The 25,787-nt window shown below is 44.6% G+C and overlaps 1 protein-coding gene across 1 annotated transcript in view; it reads left to right on the top strand.

Annotated features, from left to right (window-relative positions):
• The window catches only part of ANTXR2 (ANTXR cell adhesion molecule 2), a 153,764-nt gene extending 128,290 nt beyond the window's left edge, over positions 1-25,474 (top strand). Inside the window, exon 17 of the mRNA XM_082236513.1 lies at positions 22,079-25,474. Coding sequence (XP_082092639.1) covers positions 22,079-22,117 — 39 coding nt within the window. The 3' untranslated portion in view covers positions 22,118-25,474. The remainder of the gene's footprint in view (positions 1-22,078) is intronic.
• The last annotated feature ends 313 nt before the right edge of the window (positions 25,475-25,787 follow it).

Here is a 25,787-nt window from a genome sequence, read left to right as displayed (position 1 = left end):
TTCCTGTGAAGTTTATTTTTGATGTTCCGTCGCTAATCTGCAAAGCTGTCTGGGGTTCACACAGCCACTGGAAGCCTCTCTCTCCTCTCCTGGTTTTCTCGAGCCTGTGGTGACGCTTCCGAGGGTGCAGTTCTTATTGCCACATGCCACCGCCACCACTTGGAACCGTTCGCGGCATGCCGGAAGGCAGAATGCGCCCCTGACTAAGGTGTTTGCCTCACCACAAAGACAATAGATTCTCGGATCATTTTAAAACAAACAGCCCAACTTTGAGCAGCCCAATTTCACTGGAGGTCTTCAGGGATGGGTCCTGGCTCAGTGGCAGAGCATCCGCGCTGCATGCCAAAGATCGCAGGTTCAATCCCCAGTATTTCCCAGTAGGACTGGGAAATACATCCTTTCTCTCTCTTTTTTTAAATGCTTTTTATTAAATTTTCCACAAACAACAAATATAACAATCTTTTACAATCAACGTTTTGTGTCATCTTTTTTACATTGCGTATCTTCACGCCGCGACTTCCTTCCTTCCCTGCATCGGTTTTCTTAAAACTTATCTTCTCTTGTAGATTCTTATTGACCTTCTATACACATCATAGGATTTATGTTAACCCTGCCGTAGTTTTTAAACTTCTACAGTTATTTCTTATATATACCACAAATTTACCCCACTCTTCTTCGAACTTTTTGGTCTTGAATTCTGTATGTCATTTTAGCTAATTCTGTTTACTGAAAAAGTTTGGCCTGCCATTCTATTATCGTTGGGGTCTCCTGTAATTTCCATTTTTTGGGCCACAAGTATTCTGGCTGCTGCAGTAGCATATTGAAATAATTTATGGTCTTCCTTTTTTACTTCCTTCCCTATTATCCCTAATAAAAAGATTTCTGTTTTTTCCGGAAATGTGTACTTAAAACGTTTTTTCAATTCATTATATATTAGGTCCCAAAACTTTTCCATCTTTTCGCAATCCCACCACATGTGGTAGAGATGGGAAATACATCCTTTCTCAGAGTTTGGAGAGGCACTGCCAGTCAGTAGATGGTACTGAGGATGCCTTCAGCCTTTGGGAATATTGCTGTAGTTTCCCGGATTATAATGCTAGTGCTTTTGTCCCTTTTCCTAACATTCCTTTCGCGCTGCAGGACCTATTGTGTTATGGAATGGTGGCTTTTTGACTGATATACTGGCATGTTATTTTATTCACTCCAATGGGTGTGATGTGACACAATGACGAACGTTATCGGATGACCCCCTCCGTTCCGGCACCTGTGTTCTTCTGTGTCCCCCTGTACCCAGTGAAAAATTGCATGGCGCACTGTCCCCTTGATTTTTTTCAGGTTAATGGGGCTGCAAATGAGAGCTGAACATGCACTATGTTCCATTACAGTGGTACTTTGGTTCTCAAACTTAATCCATTCCAGAAGTCCGTTCCAAAACCAAAACATTCCAAAACCAAGGTGCGCTTTCCCATAGAAAGTAATGCAAAACGGATTAATCCATTCCAGGCTGTTGAAAAACTACCCCTAAAACGCTTCTCCCCACCGCCCCAATCAGCACGCTCTTTCAAGATCTCTCTCTCTCTCTCTCTCTCTCTCTCTCTCTCTCTCTCTCTCTCCCTCCCTCTCCCTCTCCCTCTCCCTCTCCCTCTCCCTCTCCCTCTCCCTCTCTCACACACACACATGTGAAAGTGGCTGGGATGCAGAGCACTGATGGGACGCTTCTCCTCACCGGCCCAATCAGTGTGATCTCTCTAAAAACAGAAGCGCAACACTAAAAACAGAAGCTCAGGACTCAGGACATGTTCAACCTCCCCCCCAAAATTGAGAACCTTAATGCTCAATTCCGTGTTTGTGACGTTCGGGTTCTAAATTGTTTGTGAACTAAGCTGTTCAAGAGCCAAGGTACCATTGTAGTTTTCTGGAAGCCTCTTTTATGTCATGTGAAAACTCAATCATAATGCGGGAATTATCTGTTACGGACACATTGGGGAAGTAATAATAATAATAATAATAATAATAATAATAATAATAATAATATATTATTTATACCCTGCCCATCTGGCTGGGCTTCCCCAGCCACTCTGGGTGGCTCCCAACAGAATATTAAAAACACAATAAAACATCAAACATTAAAAACGTCCCTAAACAGGGCTGCCTTCAGATGTCTTCTAAAAGTCAGATAGTTGTTTATTTCCTTGACATCTGATGGGAGGGCGTTCCACAGGGTGGGTGCCACCACTGAGAAGGCCCTCTGCCTGGTTCCCTGTAAGCTCACTTCTCGTAGTGAGGGAGCCGCCAGGAGGCCCTTGGAGCTGGACCTCAGTGTCTGGGTTGAATGATGGGGGTGGAGAATCTCCTTCAGGTATACTGGAATAAATGGACACATGAATGTAGCCTGAGTTAGTCTGGCCCTGTATAAGGCAGGTGTCTATATTTTTATGCAGAGGACGGATTTCTCTGACTCCTTGATTTCCTGCATCTAGCAGAAGGTTGGATTTGAAAGCCCAAGAAGCCCAGTTTCAGTTCTGCGATCTCCCTTGTATTTAAAGCCCACAAATTCCTCCAAAGAACTGAGCCTTCACAGAGCTACAGACCGCAGAAATCTCGGGGGCAAGTCACGTCCTTGAAACATATGGAGCTGCTAGATGAGCCCCAAAGCCCATCTGCTTCAGCATCCATTATCTTACCCGTCACCAACCACGTACCCTTAGGAAGCCTAAAAACAGCAGGAGGCAGCATCTCACGGGTGCCTGGTATTCCGAGATATACTCTGCTGGCCATGGAGGTTCCACTTAACTTCCGTGGCTAATAGCTGCCTAATCTATTACACTGACAGTGTTTGCACAGTGGCAGCTAAGGCATGAATCATATTTTGCCTGGGAATCAAAACCTGCTTTTCCCTTTTCCCCATATGCTCTGTGTTAAACATATGCTATGCTGTATATTTAAAACTATCAGCACACCATAAAAAATAGCTATCAAAATATGTTTTCTTCATTATTGAAAGCTGCCATGTCTTCATTTAGAAGGGGGGTGGGGAGGGAGAGAAACCTGACAAGAATTTATGGATATAATCACCTCCCTCTTCCTCCCCCAATGAAAAACATCTTTTAATAGCTATAGAGCACGGGTGTCAAACACAAGGTCCGCGGGCCGAATCCGGCCCGCCAGACCTCCTCATGTGGCCCGTGTAGCCGCCAGCCCGGCCTGCCCGCTTCCCCCTGCGAGGCGGCGCTCTGTGGGCAGGGAGGGGGGGCTGGAAGGTGGGCGGTGGAGAAAGCGAAGGCGCTCCCTTCCCGCGCCGTTACACGACCGGCCTGAGAGAAAATTTCTGAGGTGGTGGCAGCCTTCATCCAGGCTCGGGGGGCTATGGCGGGACTTTGCCCTCCCGGCGGCCTGGAGCATCTGGAGCTGGGGCGGCTGCGAGACCCACCAGGCAGCAGCAGCATCGGCGTCGGTGCTTCTTCTCCTTCTCCTCCTTCATCTTGCTCGCCGCCGCCGCCGCTCTCGTCTTCCTCAAGGCAGGACTGGAGCCAGGACAACCCGGGCTTCGAGCCCGAGGAGGAGGCGGGCGAAGCGGCCAGGGCGGCTGGCGGGAGCGCGGCGGCGGGGCCCGTGCTGCAGATGGGCGTGGTGGAGTGGGGCCGAGGAGGGGCGCCTTCGCCCTTGGAGCCCGATGCCCGACGCCCGGGAAGGCCCGCTGAGAGCGGGAGGCAGCGGAGGCGCAGGCAGCGCGGTGAAAAGGAGGAATGTGGAGGGGAAGGCAAAGGCCAGTGGCCTTGCTCCGCCGGAGGTGCCTCGACGCCGACGCTGCATTTCCCTCATGAGGAGACGGGCGAGGAGGTCACCTCGCAGCCGCAGCCGCCGCCTCGCCACCTCGCTTGGGCCAAAGGGATGGCGCAGCGCCTGCGAGGTGAATCGCCGCCTGGCCAGGCCCTTCCGTCGCCCTTCCCGGCTCACATCTCTCCTGCTTCACCTTATTACTTTTATGTTACTCGCGAGTCTTCTGCTCTGAAGACAGATGCAAATAATCCGTTCAGCTCCTCTGCAATCTCCTTTCCCACCTTTAGCACACCTTTGATTCCCTTGTTGGCCAAAGGCTCTACCACAGACATGTCCAAAGTCTGTTTCGGGGGCCTAATCCAGCCCCTTCGGCAGTTTATGGGGTAAAATCCTCAAAAAAAAAAAAAAACCCTCAACAACTTCAACCCTAAAAAAAAAAAGCTCAACAATTTCAATCCTAAAAAAGGCGCAACAACTTTGGTTGGCCCTCACAGCCCTTCACTTCATCAAATCTGGCCCTCCTTGAAAAAAGTTTGGGCACCACTGCTATAGAGGAAATGAAATCTGTAGCAGAAATTCCAGCTCATTGGAATGACCTGTACACAACTGACGGTTAAAGCTCTATGTGTGTTGATAGAGGTGTCAGCTGACCAGGTAGAATGACCTGGCTTCTTATGCTTTTAGCAGGACGTTGACTTGCAGAAATCAGGGGTTTAAAGGCTAGCTCAGGGTTTCCCAATCTTGGGTCTCCAGCTGTTTTTGGACTACAACTCCCATCATCCCTAGCTATCAGGACCAGTGATCAGGAATGATGGGAACTGTAGTCCCCAAAACAGACCCAAGTTTGGGCTAGCTTTTCATGGCATAGATGTTCACGTTTGCCCACTAAGCTACTGATAAATGATCCCTCCAGATGTTTTGGCCTACAACTCCCATGATCCCTAGCTAGCAGGACCAGTGGTCAGGGATGATGGGAATTGTAGTCCAAAACATCTGGAGGGCTGAAGGTTGGGGTTCCTGATCTAGAGCTTGTCTCAGGAGTAGGCAGCCCCTCACGTGGGACATCTGGGACTGTGCCAATCACCATATTTCCACTTTTGGGAGTTATCCCAACTGAAACGAGTCAGAGGATGTGATAACCACTTGCATATTTCAGGCTACTCTTCTCCCTGAAAACTCAAGGCAACTCGAGGGGAGAGAAACCTGCAGCTCTTTAAATGCGGTTGGACTCCAACTCCCATCACCCCCCAGCCAGCAGGGGTCATGGTAGTTGTGGTCCCATGACATCTGTAGGGACACACAGATTCCCCCTTCCCTGCTAGGGAATTAAAATCTGCTTCCAGGAGATTCAGCTGTTCTGAGAATTTTCGATGCAAAGTCTTGGGGTGGCAGAGGGCAGGAAGTGTAAGGTCAAGCATGGAAGCCATGGGCAGATGTGCAGAAGGGCACATGGTCACTGTAGGAAGGGCAAAGAGCAAGGACAAAGGGCAGCTGTTAAGGCCTGCAATCCCTCCAACAGTCCTAAAGCCTCTGGTCAACTCATCCAGGAATGGCCATAGCCCAGTGGTAGAGAATATAATTTGCATGGAGAAGATACCAGGTTCAGTTCCTAACATTTTTCAGGTAGGGCTCGTGAAGGCCTTCTGCCTTAATCCCTCCAAAGTAGGCAGTACCACTCCATGGGGGTGGTGGGATTATCTGGAGTAGCGCTAAGAGGCAAGGGGACACAGGAGGCACTTCACATGTAAATGACTATCAGACTTTGAAAAACTGGTATCACTGGATCAGATGATACCAATGGTGCCATAGTCTAGTTGGGTGCAGAGTAGGTGGGAGGCACCAGCTGGGGAACCCCCCAAGGGAAGAAGACTCAGAGTCAGGGGAGTGGTAGTAGGACAACAACGATGAGTGGTTGGATGGAGAAGAGGGAGCAGACTAGGAAAAAGAGGCATTGGAAGCTGAAGAGGCAACAGGGTTTCTTGAGCAGGAAGAGGCTGTGACAGAGAGCAGTCCAGACTCAGAGGTAGAAGTGGAGGCTGGAGAGGAGGGGAGCCAAGAGGCAGAGGTCAGGCAGGCTGCTGAAGAAGCCTGGGAGTCTCCCCCTCCTGCTGCAACCAACTCCCCTCCCCTCAGTCTCCCAGAACCAGAAAAGGTGTGAAGAAGGCAGAGCAAAGACAGACAAGGCGGAGAAATCTCAGTTTGCTTAGGAAGGAGGAGACTTTGAGAGCTGTGGGGAGGTAGAGGCCTTCAGTCCTCACAACTGTCTCATTGGGGCAAGGCCTATGGGAAGAGTTGCTGTGCTCACTAGGCATGAGCTGTTTTGTTTCTTTGAATAAAGAGTTAAACTCACATATACCTTGGGGGTTATTGCTGACCCGCTCCTGTCACCCACCCTGACAAATCAATTTTGTTGAATGAATTAAGCCAGATAGTTTTAACTGGACTTTGAATAGATGTGCAATTAATTGTTACTGTTTTGAGTTTTATTGTGTTATTGTCTTCCTTAGTGGGTCATGCAAACTGCTGCATTGTAGAAGGCAGGGTAGTGGGAACTGAGGACGAGTTTATGGAGCCAAGATGGTGGTGGCCCAAAAATGTTTGGAAACCGCTGGTGTAGACAGTACTGAGTTAAACGGACCAGTGGTTTGATTCAGTATGGGGCAGCTTATTGTATGACCCAGTTAGACTCGGCGTGCAGCCGGAGGGCTCCCATTCCCAAACTGGCTTCTGGGACACCCTTGGAAGTGTGACTTCTAGTGCCTAAATTGAGCCTAGGCCAGCTGAAATTTGCAGCGGCATGCAGCTCCAACCCTTGACGACATCTGAATGCTGAAACATGAAGGTTGTTTGTCAAGGATGTCATCAGAAGGCGAGGAGAGCACATTTAACTGTCATGCCAGATCTGCTCTCCCGGCTGTCCACCCTGCTGAGATCACAGGGCTGGCGTTGATGGGTCAGCTCAGCCGTTCCTGTGGCATTGTGCTGTGTCCACAGTTGCAACTGACAAGGTGCTGAGATGGGTCTTTACCCCCCTCAAAAAAACGAGAAGTAGGGCATGCCAGGGGCTTGATGCAAAGAGAGATGCTGCCTATCTCTCACCTTTATTTACATCCTGCCTCAGGGAGAGGGAGCGAGATCCTGTGCTTGCCTTTGTTTGATCAGCCCTCGGCCTGCTCTCCTCTCTCACCAGGGACCGTTGTATTCTTTTCCATGGGAGCCCCATGGCTGTGGAACTCACTTTGATTTATTGATTTAGGAAATGCATCCTTTCTTTGCACATGTGTGCATGCACACACGCAGGCACTCAAAAATAATTTGAAGGAAACAAAGCAGTATACAGTGGTACCTTGGGTTAGTACTTAATTCGTCCCGGAGGTCTGTTCTTAACCTGAAACTGTTCTTAACCTGAAGCACCACTTTAGCTAATGCGGCCTCCAGCTGCCGCCGTGCCACCGGAGCCCGATTTCTGTTCTCATCCTGAAGCAAAGTTCTTAACCCGAGGTACTATTTCTGGGTTAGCGGAGTCTGTAACCTGAAGCGTATTTAACCTGAAGCGTATGTAACCCGAGGTGCCACTGTAGTGCGCTTGATGCAAATATTGCATCCCTGATTCTGTACCACTTACTCAGGAATTGCTTGAATCAGGACTTCGGCTGCCCTGCAGCTGTTTGTACTATAGATCTCACTCTCATGCTCTCTCTCTCTCTCTCTCTCTCTCTCACACACACACACACACACACACAAACACACACCAAACAAACAAATAAATTCTTAACACAAATCCCTCCAGGAGGAAGAGTTGAACCTTCTAGTTGTGTTCTCTGTAGCCAGAAAAAATAACATAAAGGAGCAAAAAACACCCACCTAGCCTCGAGGGAGGAAAGCTGCCCAGGCTTTTAGACTCTTTTTGGAGTGGTCTTAGCACTCATTGCGCTGAACAGTGCTTCAGAGGCTAGCTGTCCGGTAGCATAACAGCTGCTTTGGTTGGTGGAATGACAGCTGGATGACAGTGGCATCTAGAGGGCTGTTATATGCAGAATGTGTTTGGGGGTCTCTGTTGCTTTTGCCTCCTCTGTTTAAAGTCCTGGTTCAGCTCTTATGCCTCTGGATCTATCAATCACTGTCTTAATGAGGAATCTGCCTTCATTCCTTGAAGAGTTAAACCCCGATACTATTTTAATCCTTGTTCTTAACGACTGCAGCATTTAGCAATCTCATGTGCAGCGTGCCTTGTTTTAGAGTCCCGCCCTTCCTAGTTTATTATGTAGAAATAATGGCAATTATTTAAATTATCATTATTAATTTAAATAATCACCATGCTGCTTTGCAAGCATTTGGAACAGCAAGTTCCAGGGTTGCCTGTTGAGTGGAAAGAAAAAAAAAAAGATGTATAGTTCAAAAGGACGGGCAAATAATGGCTTAAATGAGGTATATCAAACAACTACTGTTACGATATTATTTGCTAATGAAATGGTATCAGTTAGACAACTTGATAGTCATTTTGCTTCACAACAATAGGGTCTAACAAAAGGAAACGGTGCTGTCATTTATATTATTTGCTAGTACTAAGCATTTATACAGGCCTTTTCCCGAGAGTTCAAAGCTTATTTGCATTATTTCTGTAGGCCTTAAAATTGGAAGGGTGTGGATGGGTTAAGAAAGATCTCCCCAGCTGTAACTACCACCCATCTGGTTTAATTTGCCAGTCCCCACAATATAGAATCACAGCAGATGGAAGTGGACATTTGCTGGTGGAGAGATGTGTCTGATACGATCCACATATTACAAGAGCTGAGCAGGCCCACCCCTTCCACATCCAGGAAGCATCTTGGCTTCTTTCAGGTGCTGGTGCTGGTTATAATACTCACTTGCAGTCGATATGTAAAAAGGTAAAGGACCCTTGACAGTCCAGTCCAGTCCAGTCGTGAACGACTCTGGGGTTGCGGCACTCATTTCACTTTACTGGCTGAGGGAGCCGGTGTTTGTCCGCAGACAGTTTTTCCAGGTCATGTGGTCAGCATGACTAAGCCGCTTCTGGCAACACCAGATCAGCGCACGGAAATGCCATTTACCTTCCCGCTGGAGCGGTACCTATTTATCTACTTGCACTTTGAGGTGCTTTCGAACTGCTAGGTTGGCAGGAGCTGGGACCGAACAACGGGAGCTCACCCCGTTGCGGGGATTCGAACCACCGACCTTCCAATTGGCAAGCCCAAGAGGCTCAGTGGTTTGGACCACAGTGCCACCCCCGTCCCGGCAGTCGAGATGAGTATCCCTAAAACTCATACTTCTGAGCCCAGAAGAACAAGTTCTGTGACATCACTTCATGTTTCCATTACAGATATTGGTACTGCAGTTATCACAGCAGCTACTACTAGTAGTATATTTATACTTCAGGCTTGAATAGCAGTGCCAGTGCAATGACTATTACCAGTATTCATTTACAGATAGGTAGCCGTGTTGGTCTGCCATAGTCAAAATAAAAAAATTCCTTCCAGTAGCACCTTAAAGACCAACTAAGTTAGTTCTTGGTATGAGCTTTCGTGTGCATGCACACTTCTTCAGATACACTGAAACAGAAGTTGCCAGATCCTTCTATATAGTGAGAAGGTGGGGAGAACTAACTTAGTTGGTCTTTAAGGTGCTACTGGAAGGAATTTTTTTATTTTGACTATGGCAGACCAACACGGCTACCTATCTGTAACTGGAACCATGGAAGGCACCACATTGAGCCGCATGAAATGGAAGTCCATCAACCTCACCAAGAAACTTGCACAGGTACAGACTGATCTGCCAATCTCCTATTCGCACCACCCTTCTGAGTAATACCCCTCCCCACCTTCTCACTATATAGAAGGATCTGGCAACTTCTGTTTCAGTGTATCTGAAGAAGTGTGCATGCACACGAAAGCTCATACCAAGAACTAACTTAGTTGGTCTTTAAGGTGCTACTGGAAGGAATTTTTTTATTTTGACCAGTATTCATGTTATTGTTTAGTCGTTTAGTCGTGTCCGACTCTTCGTGACCCCATATACCAGAGCATGCCAGGCACTCCTGTCTTCCACTGCCTCCTGCAGTTTGGTCAAACTCATGCTGGTAGCTTCGAGAACACTGTCCAACCATCTCGTCCTCTGTCGTCCCCTTCTTCTTGTGCCCTCCATCTTTCCCAATATCAGGGTCTTTTCCAGGGAGTCTTCTCTTCTCATGAGGTGGCCAAAGTATTGGAGCCTCAGCTTCAGGACCTGTCCTTCCAGTGAGCACTCAGGGCTGATTTCCTTCAGAAACCAGTATTCATACTTTATTTATATTTTATTACTGCAGTTATCCATACTGTGGCTGCTACTTGTGCTACAGTTACTATTACAGTTACTAGGGCTGTATTCCTGTTCTTACTTCTGCCACCACTCAGTGAACATTTAGTGAACGTTATGGGCCTGGAAATGAAATTGGTTGCGTGCAGAGAGTTGGCAGGCTACATTAAGAGAATAGAAACAAAAGAAATATACAGTATAGGCAATGCATTGGTCTCTGAAACTCAATAAAATACAGTCGTACCTCTACTTACATATTCCTCTGGATATGGAATCTTCGGGTTATGGCCACGGCAAACCCAGAAGTGTATACATCCGGGTTTCACTGTGCGCATGCACAGAAGCACTCGATAGCACTGTGTGCGTGCACAGAAGCGCTCCCCTGTTTACATAATTTTCGGGGTGCAAACAGACCCCTGGAATGAATTCAGTTTATATCTGGAGGGTCCACTGTATACAGTTTCACCACTAATGGTTAATCGGTCCTAGATTTACATGTAAAATCAGTTGGTTTATGAACATTTTCTGTTACAGTATTATTACTATTAATTAAATTTGTGTACCACCCTACATCCGAAGATCCCAGGTCAGTTCACCAACGGAGGAAACTTCATTGCTTCTCTTACCTGACCACCCAATAACTCATAAAGCCCACCACTGAAAATAACCTTGATTTGTTTGTTTCTTTGCTCTTCTAGTGGTGACAGAGCTGTTAACATGGGTGAATCAGTATGAACTGCCTGTGTTGCCTCTGCAGGCCCAGCGCTCACCAGGTTAAATGACTGACAACTGCGTACATGAGGGGTTTATGCTCTGTGGCTGCACGGTTGTTAGGTCTATATGCCCAGTTACAAAATAAGCACTATTAGCAGGGATAAAAGAGCTGCCCTTAATAGCATTTTCTAAAAGCAGCCTGTGAACTAAAAAAACACCATGGGCCATAAGAGTCTGTTGACTCTCTTGGGACCCTTGTCCCTTTCTCCAGCAGAACACAGCACTTGTTTCATTACCCAGGTTGTAGGATCCTCTGCAGGGCACTTGGGTTCCTGGGACATATACCCTTGTGTAAATTAATTGAAACAAACAATACAGTTTATCATACAGAACTCACATATACATGTACAAAACTCACATATACATACATTAGTAACGGATATGACCTCCGCCATTTTTAAGCAGCATTTGAACACGGTTCAGCATGGAGTCTACTAGTTTCAAACAGTCACTGTTGATTTTCGGATCCCTGTACCACACTTGAATCAGCGCCTGAATGAGCTTCTCCATAGTCGTACAGTCTACAGCACAGAGGCGACTTTGCATATAGCCCACAAATTCTCAATGGGATTTATGTCCTGGGAATTCCCTGGCCAATCAAGTACCTGTATTTGCTGCTCTGTCATGAATTTCTTCACCACTTTCAATGTGGGGTCCTGCTGCAATATCCCAGTACCGTCAGGATACCTCTTTTCCAGCTCTGGAATAACACTCTTTCATAGAACTTCAATATATTGTGGCGAGCGCATCATTCCTTCTCTTGGCTGCAGGCTTCCGGCACCATAATGATCAACGGACTTTTCGTGTTTGTGTTGAGTACAGGATTACGAGTAAGATAGAAAACATGTTTTGTATCAATTAATTAGCACAAGGGTGTAGATCTTGCACTCCAAAATTTCTCTCAGCTTTTAAAGTCAAAATCTTGGCACCAGCTAAACCTCCTCTTCTACCCCCACCCCTCCCCACACCAAATGTTTGTATCTTCAAACTTTACTGTGCTAGGAAGCTATCCACCTGGAGATGAAATTGGAATTGTTTGCTTTTAGCCCATTCCGTTTTATTTACTTCCAGTTAATTGTGACGAGGGATGCGTTTTACATTCACTGGCTCTGATTTCATATGCATGACATCACTTCCGTGTTTCTTTCACACAAACATTTGTGCATATGTAGAAACACGCTTGTGCCTGTGTTCTGCGTAACATGTGAGCAAGCCTGTTCAGCCTCCCCATCAAGGTGTTTAAAACCTCACCAATGTCGTTCACCAGGTATAAATGCTGAATAGGGAATTGGGATTCCCCATACAACTCAGTACCCTTAGCAAACTACATTTCCCAGGATTCTTTGGGAGAAGCCATGGCTGTTAATAATGCTTGGAACGTATGGTGTTTCCTGCTTGGCAGGGGGTTGGACTCGATGGCCCTTGTGGTCTCTTCCAACTCTATGATTCTATGATTCTATGATTCTATGATATGGGCAGAGAGACCTAGTGAATTTGACCCACCCATTTCCAACTCCCAGGCCTGTCTTGTGCCTGTGAATCCCACCAATCCAGAAGTATAGAAATCTGGGAGACGTGTGTCTCACCCTGGCATAGTTTGGAACATCACCCAGTTAAGTAACAAGGAGGATTTTAGCATTCATTTTATTTCATTTATTAAATTTGTTAGTTGCTTGCCGCCCAAAGGTCTCCAAGCAACTTAACAGCCACAAAAGGAAGATATACAACACATAATCCCTTAGGAAATAATCTGGTAATAATCTGGGTGGAGTAATAATCTAGAGTCAGAATGCCTTTGAAAAGGACGTTCTGGGGTTTTTTAATTACATTTTTTAAAGACTCACTTTCCGTGAATATTGCATGTATCTGGCTGTTTGAAAGTATGTGCTGAAATGACTGAGTTAGCCTCAAAAGGACACAATCTGACTGCCTTAGTCTTTGTTCTTGAAGGACTTTTTGTCAGCCAAAGACTCTGCACGAGGAAGTGCCTCTTTCAAACTTTGGCCACATTTCAAAGCCGCCTAGAGCGTTGGCGTTTACTAATCCCTTTCCAAAGTAAATATATCAATCCACTCCCTGTGTTTAAATATATATACAGTATTTAAACTAAACTGCAGGTGTCCATGGATATTTATGAGGTGAGCCCAATATTCCAGCAGTTATAGCAGTGAAATACATCCTGTGCGGGGAGCCAGAGGAGGCACAGGGGAATGTTAACGCCGCTAGAATGTTAACACCTCCCAGACTGGAAAACATGACACTTAAGTTCAGCAGTGGGCTGGTGATGTCAGCTCCTAAATGCTAAATGTAACAGGGTTAGAGGGAAATGCTTGCAACTAAATACCTTGGGATTTATTTATTTTTTACTAGTTCTGCACTGTTGTGCTATCAGCGCCTTGTGCTTTATCGCTCATTTGTCCAAAAGCATAAGGTCTTGCCATCTTAGAGGTCCTGGAGGAAACGGTTGCATGCAATCTTGCTTCAGGATATTTGCAGTGTGCGCATGATCTATTTTACCTCTCAGCAGTGCAGTCAGGTGGGTGTGTTAAGGGAGGGTTTGTACTGATAAAAGTATGCCTGTGCTGCAAAGTTATGTCAGTTGTGTGTGTGTGTGTGTGTGTGTGTGTGATATATAGATATCTCACAGTTGTTCGGCGAGTTGCGTAGAGCTAGAGAGCCCCTACCTTCATTCACATGAAGAGAGAGAATGGAAGAAGAAGAAGAAGAAGAAGAAGAAGAAGAAGAAGAAGAAGACGACGACAGTGGTACCTCGGGTTACAGATGCTTCAGGTTACAGACGTTTCAGGTTACAGACTCTGCTAAACCAGTAATAGTATCTCGGGTTAAGAACTTTGCTTCAGGATGAGAAGAGAAATCGGACAACAGCAGCGCGGTGGCAGCAGGAGGCGACATTGGCTAAAGTGGTGCTTCAGGTTAAGAACAGTTTCAGGTTAAGAACGGACCTCCAGAATGAATTAAGTTCCGAGGTACCACTGTAATAATAATAATTTATTACTTATACCCCACCCATCTGGCCGTGCCTCCCCAGCCACCCTGGGCAGCTCCCAACCGAATATTAAAAACACGATAAAACATCAAAAATTAAAAACTTCCCTAAACAGGGCTGCTTTCACATGTCTTCTAAAAGTCAGATAATTGTTTATTTCCTTGACATCTGTTGGGAGGGCGTTCCACAGGGTGGGTGCCGCTACTGAGAAGGCCCTCTGCCTGGTTCCCTGTAACCTCACTTCTTGCTGGGAGGGAACCGCCAGAAGGCCCTCGGTGCTGGACCTCAGTGTCCTGGCTGAATGATAGGGGTGGAGACACTCCTTCAGGTATACTGGACCAAGGCCGTCTAGGGCTTTAAAGGTCAGCACCAACACTTTGAATTGTGCTTGGAAACGTACTGGGAGTCACTGAAGGTCTTTCAGGGCTGGTGTTATATGGTCTCGGCGGCCGCTCCCAGTCACCAGTCCAGCTGGAAGAAGACAGGAAGCTGCCCTATACTGAGGCAGGGCATTCAGTCATCTAGTTCAGTGCTTTTTACACTGACTGGCAGCAGCTGTCCAGAGTTTCATGCTGGATATAAAGTTGAACATAAAGTATAGCGGTAAACAGGAAACTAAAGATTTCAAAACAAAACATTGCAAAGGAGGTCAGCTACAGAATGCACATTTAATGCAGCCAAGGTACAAAAAAATATATATATTGAACATTTCAAAACAAAACATTACTAAAGGAAGTCAAATATAAAATACACAATAAAAACAGCATGATTAGCAAAAGAGTGAAAGTATTATCTTAAGCATAGATCTTAAGATAGATCTGGTGGTTCCCTCCCAGCGAGAAGTGAGGTTACAGGGAACCAGGCAAAGGACCTTCTTGGTAGTGGCGCCCACCCTGTGGAACATCCTCCCATCAGATGTCAAGGAAATAAGCATAGATCTATTGCTGCCAGTCCTGCCAGTGGTGGTTGATGGCCAAGTAATGGCTATGGAAGCTCAGGCTCGATAACTCGGGTCTGCACCAAGAGACAGCCAAGATGGTCCTTTTTCGGTGGAAACATCAGAGTAACATTGAGAGAAGTTAATATTGACTTTTGACAAGACAAGCAACTCGTTGCATTTCTTTCTTTTGGGCGATCACAACTGATTCGGTGCCTCCTGAAGCTGGCACCTTTTCACAAGATAACGGGCACCCCCAAAATAATTTAAAGTGAAGTTCACGGGAATTGTCACTCAAACTAGAAATGGCTGGTGTTTGCCTTACACGCTGCACTAATCATATTCACAGCAGGAGATGTGAAGTCATACGCAGGGCAAACCCATTGAAATTAATGGACTTAAGTCCAGTGATTTTGGTGGGCATGACTTAGTTTGGATGTCACCCAATGGCTTTAATACTGCCTTTTTATTTATTATTGGAGGAGTGATCCTACAAGTGTCTTGCAAAAGTTCCTCTGAGTTTTTCTTCTTCTCTTTAAACGTTATGCTGCTGGTCTCTTGTAGAGGATTCCAAACACCTGGCTTTATCGAGATAGTAAGGGGGAAAGTTCAAGGTTGATAAAGGCATCGAATATGTGTGCTGCTTTAAAATCTCTTTTAGGATTCCAAAACAGGTCCCGTTCCTTAAACCTGCATCCTTAAGCATATTGGCCCACCCAAGCTACGCTGATCACTCATGAGACAATCATGGGATGCCTGCATAACTCATGTTTTAATTAGTGTAGCCCTAAGACACTAATTTAGTTCAATTTTATACCGACTGCATGTTGGTATTGTTAAGGTTTATGACCCAATGATTTACAAGGCATGATACATCTGAATTCAAATTGGATGTATTGATTGTTTAATTGAGTAAGAGGTCATGAATGTAACATTAAGCCACCGCAATGACTGTGGCAGTGGGGATGAGAAGGTGGTTCCGCTCCCTCGCGTTTTTCTGTGCTGGAGGAGAGAAATCCCGATCAGTGAATTCCATCCCATATCTAACACTAGTTTATTTAAAATAGTTCATTAGTCGTACTTCAGCCAAGGCCTCCCAAGCTAAAACATAGAAGAAAATAAAAACTGTACAGAAAACCCATGCCGTGATCACAACAGGCAACAAAATCTAACCCAGGCATCCCTAACCTGCGGCCCTCCAGATGTTTTGGACTACAATTCCCATCATCCCTGACCACTGGTCCTGTTAGCTAGGGATCATGGGAGTTGTAGGTGAAAACATCTAGAGGGCCGCAGGTTGGGGGTGCCTGATCTGACCTGAGAGAGAGAGAGAGAGAGAGACAGAGAGAGAGAGAGAACCCCCAAAAGCAATTAAACTGAAATCTGGGGATGATTAAATTGAAAGAGAGGGATGTCACAAGAAGAAAGACCCTAAAAACAGGAGCAAGGTTTTTATATACAGTGGTACCTCGGGTTACATACACTTCAGGTTACACACGCTTCAGGTTATAGACACCGCTAACCCAGAAATATTGCTTCAGGTTAAGAACTTTGCTTCAGGATGAGAACAGAACTTGTGCTCTGGTGGCGCAGCAGCAGCAGGAAGCCCTATTAGCTAAAGTGGTGCTTCAGGTTAAGAACAGTTTCAGGTTAAGTATGGACCTCCGGAACGAATTAAGTACTTAACCCGAGGTACCACTGTACAGCTTTATAATGCAATAGCATTCCCTCCCCCCTCCCAAGCTCAGTGGTGGGGGTCGATCTTTATATAGCCAAAATGGCACCGTTCACATGCAAAAGGGATGTATGAACATTTACCTTGATCAAATGTGTTGGAGCTCTTCTTATTTATTTATTTTTAAAAGTCTTATGCACTAAATTTCAAATTCCACTCCTCAGGTTTCAAATGTGCGTGGAACTGGAATTGGGAGCAATGGGTTCTGGGTAGGATTTGGGACAACAAATTAATTTCAACGCCAGGAAGTTGCTCCGGCTTTCTGTGGCAACTTTTAATGTGCCCTCTGCATGCATGCATTACAAAGCAGCGCAAACCTTGTCACATTCCATTACCTACACGTGCAACTTGTTCTTTTCTGCCCTGGCATGGAATCTTTGCTGTTACATCCATGGCGATACAACACCCCGACCTTCAAAGTTAATTAGCACTTTCTGTGTGTTTTCCAACATCCTGCCTTCGGATAAAGCAGGCTTGCAGCTCACAAAAAGATTCCCCCTTCTATGTACGGTTTTGATTTAATGCCTCTCATCTGCAAGCCCATCAATATGGAGGGGGGAGATAAAATTGAGAATGCATCAAGAGAAAATGCTCCGTTGACATGGATGAATATCTCATAACCCTCTGTTCGCTTGGTAGCTGGATAGTGGCGGGTGGTAAGAACCATGGGGAGATAGAAAGGCCTTTGTATGTACTGTACAAGGTCTCAGATTCATTTTCCAGTATCTCCAGCAACAAGTTTCTCGAGTTACTGTTGTGAGCCAGACTGGACAGTAGTGAGATCAGTGGTGTGACATCTTCCCACACAGAAATAAGCTATTTGGGGAGGTTTCTAATTAGTTTCATAGTCAAACACTGGTCATTTGCAATTTGCAAGCCAGTAGTAATAAAGATGGACTCAACAACTGCATTCAGATTAACTGCAAACCATGGTTTGTCATTACAAGCGCAAGCCGCTTTAAGCTCCCATTCTTTCTCCTCTGTGAATGAGAGTTTAGAAGCTTTTGTTCTGGGTTCTCAGCAAAACATAGTTTACTTTGCATTTTAGTTTCTTGTTTATATATACACAGTGAAAACTATGGTTTGTCACAATGCCTGACTGCATCCAACAATTTTGGAGGCAATATATGTGAGCCACTTTAAATATTTGAACACATTCCATAAATGTCAAGTTGTATTATTATGATTATGATTATTATTATTATTATTATTATTATTATTATTATTATTACTGCTGTGGATTATGCATAAATGTTTGGTGTTGGTGACTATTTACAATTGCATTTGGAGCGCTGACAATCTTGGATAGATTTTGTGGATTCCTGAAAAGAGATACATGTATGTGTGCCCCTACGTTTGTGACATACACAAGAGAATGCTGACAATCACATTTAGATGACTGTCAACATCTACTGTGGTGTCTCTTGATTTCTTTAGACCTTGACAGAGTTCTGAGATTGTCAACATTCCCATGTAAATGTCAACCATCAACCATTTTCAAACATTCACCATAACATATGTACATCAGAGTCCACGGAAGTCAGAGGGAGTTTTCCCGCAGTCTTTGTCTACTTCACTTCATTCACATGCTATTCAAAATTCAAACTTCAGATTAGATTAGGTTGCTTGACTTCCAGTAAATATGAACCTAGCATATGTGTGTTCTTATCTGAATATTCATAATATATTTCATTTGCTAATTTGGAAAGCCCGACTTGTTTCCGCTCAGGGTTACAGATCCCCAGTCAACGTGTGAAAATGGGTCAGGGCATTACCATCAGAACACTAGAGTTGTTGGCTATGGCAATCTAGGCACACAGCGAATATTCTGTGAGACAAATAAGAAAGCTCAGGGAACTGGACGCATCTTGCTAGTCTTAATATTCTGGTGTAGTCTCTGGTGGTTGTGCCTGCCTCCTCAAACTGTGGTGCCCTCCAGATGTTTTGGACTGTGATTCCCAACAGTCCCAGCCAGCATGGCCAATGGTGAGCAATGGTTAGAGTTGTTGTTCAAAACATTGGTTGGGGAAGGCTGGTCTATATCTATGACTTATGCAGCTGTGATTTACACAGTACAGTGGTACCTCGGGTTAAGAACTTAATTCATTCGAACTTAATTCATACCACTTGAGCTAATGGGGCCTCCTGCTGCTGCCGTGCGATTTCTGTTCTCATCCTGAAGCAAAGTTCTTAACCCGAGGTACTATTTCTGGGTTAGCGGAGTCTGTAGCCCGAGGTACCACTGTACTGAGATGACAAAGTTCTCAATCCGTAATAGGAACCCACTCCACTGAGATTGTACATACAACACTCTCTTTTCCAGTCCCTTGACTGGACTGCACTGTGCTTTTTTGGCACCGCCTTTTAATCCGATGCGATTTTTAGTTATTTTAGTGATTTATTAGACTTATATACCACCCCTCATCATAAGATCTCAAGGCGGATCACAAGATAAGAATACAGTGGTACCTCGGGTTGCAGACGCTTCAGGTTACAGGCTCCACTAACCTAGAAATAGTAACTCGGGTTAAGAGCTTTGCTTCAGGATGAGAACAGAAATTGCACGGTGGCGGCAGCAGGAGGCCCCATTAGCTAAAGTGGTACCTCAGGTTAAGAACAGTTTCAGGTTAAGAACGGACCTCCAGAACGAATTAAGTTCTTAACCCAAGGTACCACTGTACAAGGTAAAAGCACAAATAAATAGTTAAAACGAAAACAACAAGAAACAACCACAGTTAAAAGGCTGTACATAGAATATTAATCGATCAAAGGCCTGGTCGAAGAGGAATGTTTTTGCCTGGTGCCTAAAGGGGTATATTGAAGGTGCCAAACGCACCTCCCTGTGGAGGGCATTCGACAAACGGGGAGCCACCACAGAACAAGGGACCTTGACATCACCTAATGGTTGTGCCAGATCCTGGCCTGGGATGGGACATTTCAACCTCAGGATAAGCACACCACCACCACAACCCCATTTGCAGAAAGATTACTCCTTTGCTGTGGACACATATGTTTAGGGTTGCTGTATTTATTTTGTGGTACTGTTCTATGAATGGTTTGGGTGGGGTGGGGGGCACGTAATTTGTATTTAACATACGTTTACCCAGAGCAGGCCCATTGAAATGAATGCACATGGCTAACTCAGGTCCATTGATTTCAGTGGGTCTACTGAGTGAAAGTTAGTTGAATACTTTTTGTAACTGATTCGTTAAAAAAAAAAGTGTGTAGATTTTACTTAAAAAAGAAGAAGCAGAGTGGATTTAAAAGCAGTGGGCCTGATCCAGATATGCACCCCAAAATTGCTTGATGGGCACACACAAAACCTGTGCATCAGAGGTGCAGGACACAGAGACATATATCCTATTTGCATTTGTCTGCAGAAGTGGGGCGTGTGTTGTTTTTTACATCTGAGCACAGATGTGTGTTGGGATCAGATGTAGGCAATTATTCCGAGTTGCACAAGTTCAATATCTTCTGCCGTCAGAAGTGGAATCTGCCTTCCCCATCCACATGGGCTATTCTGGGCTTCCAAGTGCAAGAAGATCCTCCATCCTCTCTCTCTCAGTTTGGGTGTTTCCCTTCCTCTTCTGTGAATTGAAATTCTGGGTATTTTTTGCATTCACTAGGACTTCGCTAGATCATTTTTATTTTCAAAAAAGAAAAAAAAAGCAGGGAAAGGGAAAAAATCAATTAAGTATATTATATTAGTTAATATTGCCTTACAGTATGTTAATTAGTTCAAAAGCAACCTAAACATTTCAAAACAGTTTCTGATTTAGATCGTGAAGAGCAGCAATTTCGCCAACTGTAGGCTGACACTAGTCATGGTCCTGAATGTGTTGCGCAAATTATGTTAATTGCATGCAACTAATATATGTAAATCTACATTCCTTCAGAGCATGATGCATACCCGGTGTGGCCCTGTTTGCTGAGCAAGCTGCTCATGCTCTTGATTTTAATCAAGGCCTTCTGCTGGGTGATGATGCAAATCATGATTACATTAATCTATCCACCGTGGACAATGTGTTTAAAGAGAGTTATGCTCTTAGTTTACTATGGTAAATTTTTTTATTAGAGATATCGGGTATATGGTACTTAAATGATCCAGAAAAATATCTGTATTCAGTCAGTTGTAGCAAAACCTCCAACGATTTTTGTAGAACTGACCTCTTTATCTTAGCATAAGCTTTTGTTGGCCAACACCTAATTCATCTGATGGTGAAGCCACATGGCTGTAGAATCAGTTGCAGTACTCTATGAGAAAGAGGCCGTGAGAAATTACACAGTGTATTTTACCATGCTGATTTAAACAGTGATTTAATTGATCCACGGAAAGCTTATCACCTGACCGACTTCATTTTTATTCTTTCGAGCCAAAATCAGAGGAGCATGTCAGACATGAGTTCTTTACATAAGCCAAAGCAAATACATCAGGCCCCTCCAAGTTAGAACTTGGACAGTGTCCCATTGTTAATCCTTTGGTTCATACACAATAAGATATCCAACCTTGAAGACAAGTAGTGTCATTTGCTTGTCATTAGCAACCTTATTTGCAGATTAGTCTTCAGCAAAGCCAGAGGATAGACCAAACCATGGAGTCTCCCACTGAATAGCGATATATGCATTGTTTAAATGTTCAGAGACAGTAATATATGGGAAACCATTAATGACAGATCTTTTGACAATTTTCCCCCCAGATGGATGGATGAGCCAGTGTGGTGTAGTGGTTAAGAGCGGTAGTCACGTAATCTGGGGAACCGGGTTCGCGTCTCCGCTCCTCCACATGCAGCTGCTGGGTGACCTTGGGCCAGTCACACTTCTTTGAAGTCTCTCAGCCCCACTCACCTCACAGAGTGTTTGTTGTGGGGGAGGAAGGGAAAGGAGAATGTTAGCCGCTTTGAGACTCCTGAAGGGGAGTGAAAGGCGGGATATCAAATCCAAACTCTTCTTCTTCTTCTTCTTCTTCTTCTTCTTCTTCTTCTTCTTCTTCTGTGTTAATCGGTTGCCCAGGTGGGCAGGAAGTAGATCAGGATCTAGTGGCACATCTCTTGGTGATCTGCATTAGATCAGCAGGGATTTCTTACTCATGGTACTTTGACCATAGCAACAACAACATGCTGAAATGAAAAGAAAGATTATTGTAACATCTTAAAGACTAACAATGGTTTTTTTATAGCACAAATACTTGTGGAATACGACCTATGTCACCAGATGCATGAAGTATTGTCCTGAATTATGCTTCAAAATTTGATGAAGTGGACTGTAGGCCACAAAAGCTAATGAATTTGTTAATCTTTAAGGTGCCATGAGCCTCTCTGTTGCTTTCTCTCTTTCATGTTATGGGTTTCTGTAGGATTCCAGTTATCTGAAAGACTGAATAGCTATTGCCAACAATAGCATAGCATGGTCCTTCTCAGGGATTATATCCCAAAGGATGATATCCATTATCCAACCATTCTGTCTTTGTTTTTAAAATGTCGTTATTACTGCCGTTCACACTAACACCTTCATTGTGTTTTCTCTCTCTTTTTAGGGCCGTTGCATGAACTTCACCCGAGTTCAGTCTCAGTAAAGGAAGGCAAAGAGCCACCACTTCTGCGATGCAACCAAAGAACGCCAACAAAGCACTTAAACAAAATCCTCAGAACAACTTCAGCCTCTCAGCCTGGAAGTTTTGCTGCATTTGATTCCACCGTGAGCCACCTACTGCCGCACTAAGCTCTGATGCCCGCCATTTTCTTCTCAGCTTGTTACCTCATGCAGTATTCATTACCGTATTATATTATTTAGGAACATAGGAAGCTGCCGTATGCCAAGCCAAACCATTGGTCCGGTGCATTGTCTACATTGACTGGCAGAATTCCAGATGGGCATCTCTCCCATCCTACCTGGAGAGATGTTGGGGACCGAACCTGGAATCTTCTTCATGCAAAGCAGATAATTCTGCCATTAAGCTATGGCCTAAAGGTGATGTTATAAAGTGTGCGCGTCTAGGTTTTCAACGAAAGATCCATTCCAGGAATCACAACCGAATGACCAATGACATTGGCTTTTGTTGTTATTGTAGCTGAACAATATGCACTCGAGCCTTCATGTGCCCCTAGTGGGAACTGCCTTGTTTCTTGGATGCGACGACAGTGCTTGCTACTCAACTAGGAAACTCTTCGCCACAGGCAGGAGACTCAGATTCCCACCAGGCTTGGGAAAACGCAAGAGTTCATTGCCTCTCAGCGATGTCATGTCACGAAAGCCTTCCAAGTCCCATCCCAGCCCCCTCCACTGCCGCCCATCGGAGTGTGCCTTACGGGAACCTTCTGACTGAAAATCTTGTCACTTTAACACTGAGCAGTGCACATGCATGACAAAATCGTAGACATGGTGCCTCAAGGTATTGGTGGCAAGCGAGACTTTGCCCTTTAGTTTCTGAAGACACCTTTCTTTCATTATGTACCCAGGACAGGAAGGAAAATTAATAGAGCGTTATTCTACAGGAAGACAGCCTGTAACCAGGGATCTCAAGCAGAGATTGAGGGACTGACGCTACCCCAGGCTTTGGCATTGTGGCCGATATTTTTCCCTCTCTAACTTCCCCCTTTTTTGCACTCGGCACTCAGTAGCACATGAAAACATTCGCCTCTGTAAACATACCTAGCCATTCTAGGCTTATGCGTTGTTGTTATTGTTGTTGTTGTTATAAGATTGGGAAAAAGCCATTGCCACAACGCTGGCATCTCAGGGTCCTTTTCTCTCTCCTCTCCAACCCCCAACCCCCACCCCACAAATCTCCAAGGGCTCTTCAGCGTCACAAGCCAGCAACTCTCTGTGCATGAGAATTTCAAAGTTTAATTAATATAATTAAAGGCAACAGCAAGCAGCAGCCTGTGAAGGTTTTGCTCATCTTTTTTATGCCTTTTGACATTGAATGACCTATTACTGTATGTGCATTACTCAGTTTTTTGAGGGGGTACCATGCTTTGGTGGAAATTCAACACTGGGGCCAAGAAAGGAGAGAGGGAGATGGGAGACGAGGCGTCTCCTTTCCTCAGTTTATAAATTAAATGTGCTGGAGTGCCGGCCATTGGTAAAACGTTGACAAACTATGTATTATTATTTTTTTTAATGGAAAAACCAGTGTTGTGTCACGTCGGCGGTGCCAAATTATGTTAGCGTGAGTGGAAGCACTGTGGGGGAGGAAGGAGGCAGCAGCTGAAGAAAAAGGCTCAAATGATCCAGTCACTTTCGATACTGTACTTCAGATGCAAAATGGATATTCGAGTCGAAACCTGACAAAGTGCGCGTACTTTGATGGGAACCGGTATAGACAATGACCAGTGGCTGGGTCAGTGGGATGTCTCTCTGCGCGCAGGGAGGCTTATCAAATGACACTAAAAATAAGTTCAACAACCATCACGTCTGAGGGGAAAAGGCGAACATTTCACGTTTGGTGGGCATGCCTGCGCGGAAGACGGGAAAGAGCGAAAGGGATGCGTGCTGGTCTAATTATCCCCTTTGTTGCTTTTCATTGAAATCCCATGGGGCGTGGAATAATTCCCCTTGGTTGATGGCCAAATTTGCGGCTCTTCCCAAAGCAAGACTCCCGCCACACAATGTAGCCTCTTGCTTAACAGCTATTTTGGGCTGGAGATTGTTGACATCGCCGGTAGCGTTGCCAACACCCCGTGTGAGCTCGCACGGATGAAATCCTTTACCTGAGGTGCTACTACAAGTCATTCCACTCTTTTTATTTAAGCCCTTCTCTCCAGAGCCAGTGCCTTCTTTTTGCTGGGGGGGTTACCATCCTCCTTGGCTTCTGGCTTCGACCAGGAGACCCACCTTCCGATGTCATCACATGAGTTTCAAGAAGGCATGTCACAGGCTAACTCAGGGGATTTACGCTGGCTGTACAATTATTTAAATTTGTCAGATGCTACAGCATGGGCGATGCGCAGTGTTAGCAATGTAAATAAGACAGAAAAATGTGCCGCCGCCATCACTTTCGGCAGACTCTAGTGGGGATGGAATTGAAGCTAAGATCAGATCTGCAGACCCTTTTGACGGGGTCAGAGAACGACGACGCTGTCCATTTTATATCCAAAATATGTAACACTTGCAGTTCCTTCACAAGCAGATATTTATAGTTTACTGCAAAACCTTGGTTATGTCTGTGTAAATTCTGACTTCCTCTGCTTACGGCGAAAACCAAACCATGTACATTTTCTGATTTGCTGCTCTGCACATACCTGGGGAAATGGTGCTATAGATTTGGGTCAAGATATTGAACTACCGAGTGTGAAATTTGCAATCAATTCAGACATTGAACATGAAATTTTGCCTTTGAAGTGAAATGTTTAGGAAAGCAAATAACCTTGACACACCCATGGCTACCTGTAAAATAGCATATTTAAAGCAATTTCTTTATTTTCTTTCTAAAATGATTGCTCTGTGTTGCAGAAAACTAAAACCAAAACGAATATTTAAAAGAAAGACATGGGTAATATATTTGTGGTGCTCCAAAGGGCCATATTTAATGTTGATCATATAGTTCCATCTTTATGAGTTTCTATTTCCAAGAAATAAAACACTGAAATGTGGTTATTTATCATAATAGTCCTTCATGCAGAACAACAAAGGTTTCTCAGGGTTTAACATTGCATGGCGTTCGTTATTTTATGAAACCTTTTTTGTTACTCATGTAAAAATACTTACAATATTTAAATATATGTAGTAGCTGAAATGCATATTTTTAAATATTGATGGAAATAGGGACATAGTTTAATGCCTACTTTTTTAAAAGCCCCTGGTTTAATAATAATCACGGGTGTGTTTACCAACTTCATGTGCAGTGAGCTTCAATGCAAATGTACCAAAGCATTATTAATTTAACAGAGTTTATTAAATGTATTAAAGCTATATGTTTATAAAATTATAAGAGTCATCTCTAATAATCGCTGAATGAGGTTTCATGGCATTCATGATGGAGTCATAACACTTTGGTAAGATGCAGGTGTCGATATCACCAGCACAATTTGGGGAAATAAAGACATACTTTTCTTACAGTATATTTCTAAGGTACAGAAGAGGACTCGGGGGGTTACAGGACTCCCAGGAACATCATGAAGGGCCTGTGTGTATTTGTGTGTGCACACGCATGAGGGCTTGTGAAAAATAGGTGAATGCAATGGATTACAGTAATACATTCTATGGTGAAATTTTAAAACAAACATAGTAATCCCAATTACATA

Source organism: Podarcis vaucheri (assembly GCF_965113315.1).
Source record: "Podarcis vaucheri genome assembly, chromosome: 9".
Classification (NCBI taxonomy): Eukaryota; Metazoa; Chordata; class Lepidosauria; order Squamata; family Lacertidae; genus Podarcis; species Podarcis vaucheri.
The sequence above is the reverse complement of the archived record's forward strand: the minus strand, read 5'-3'. Positions and strand labels throughout refer to the sequence as shown.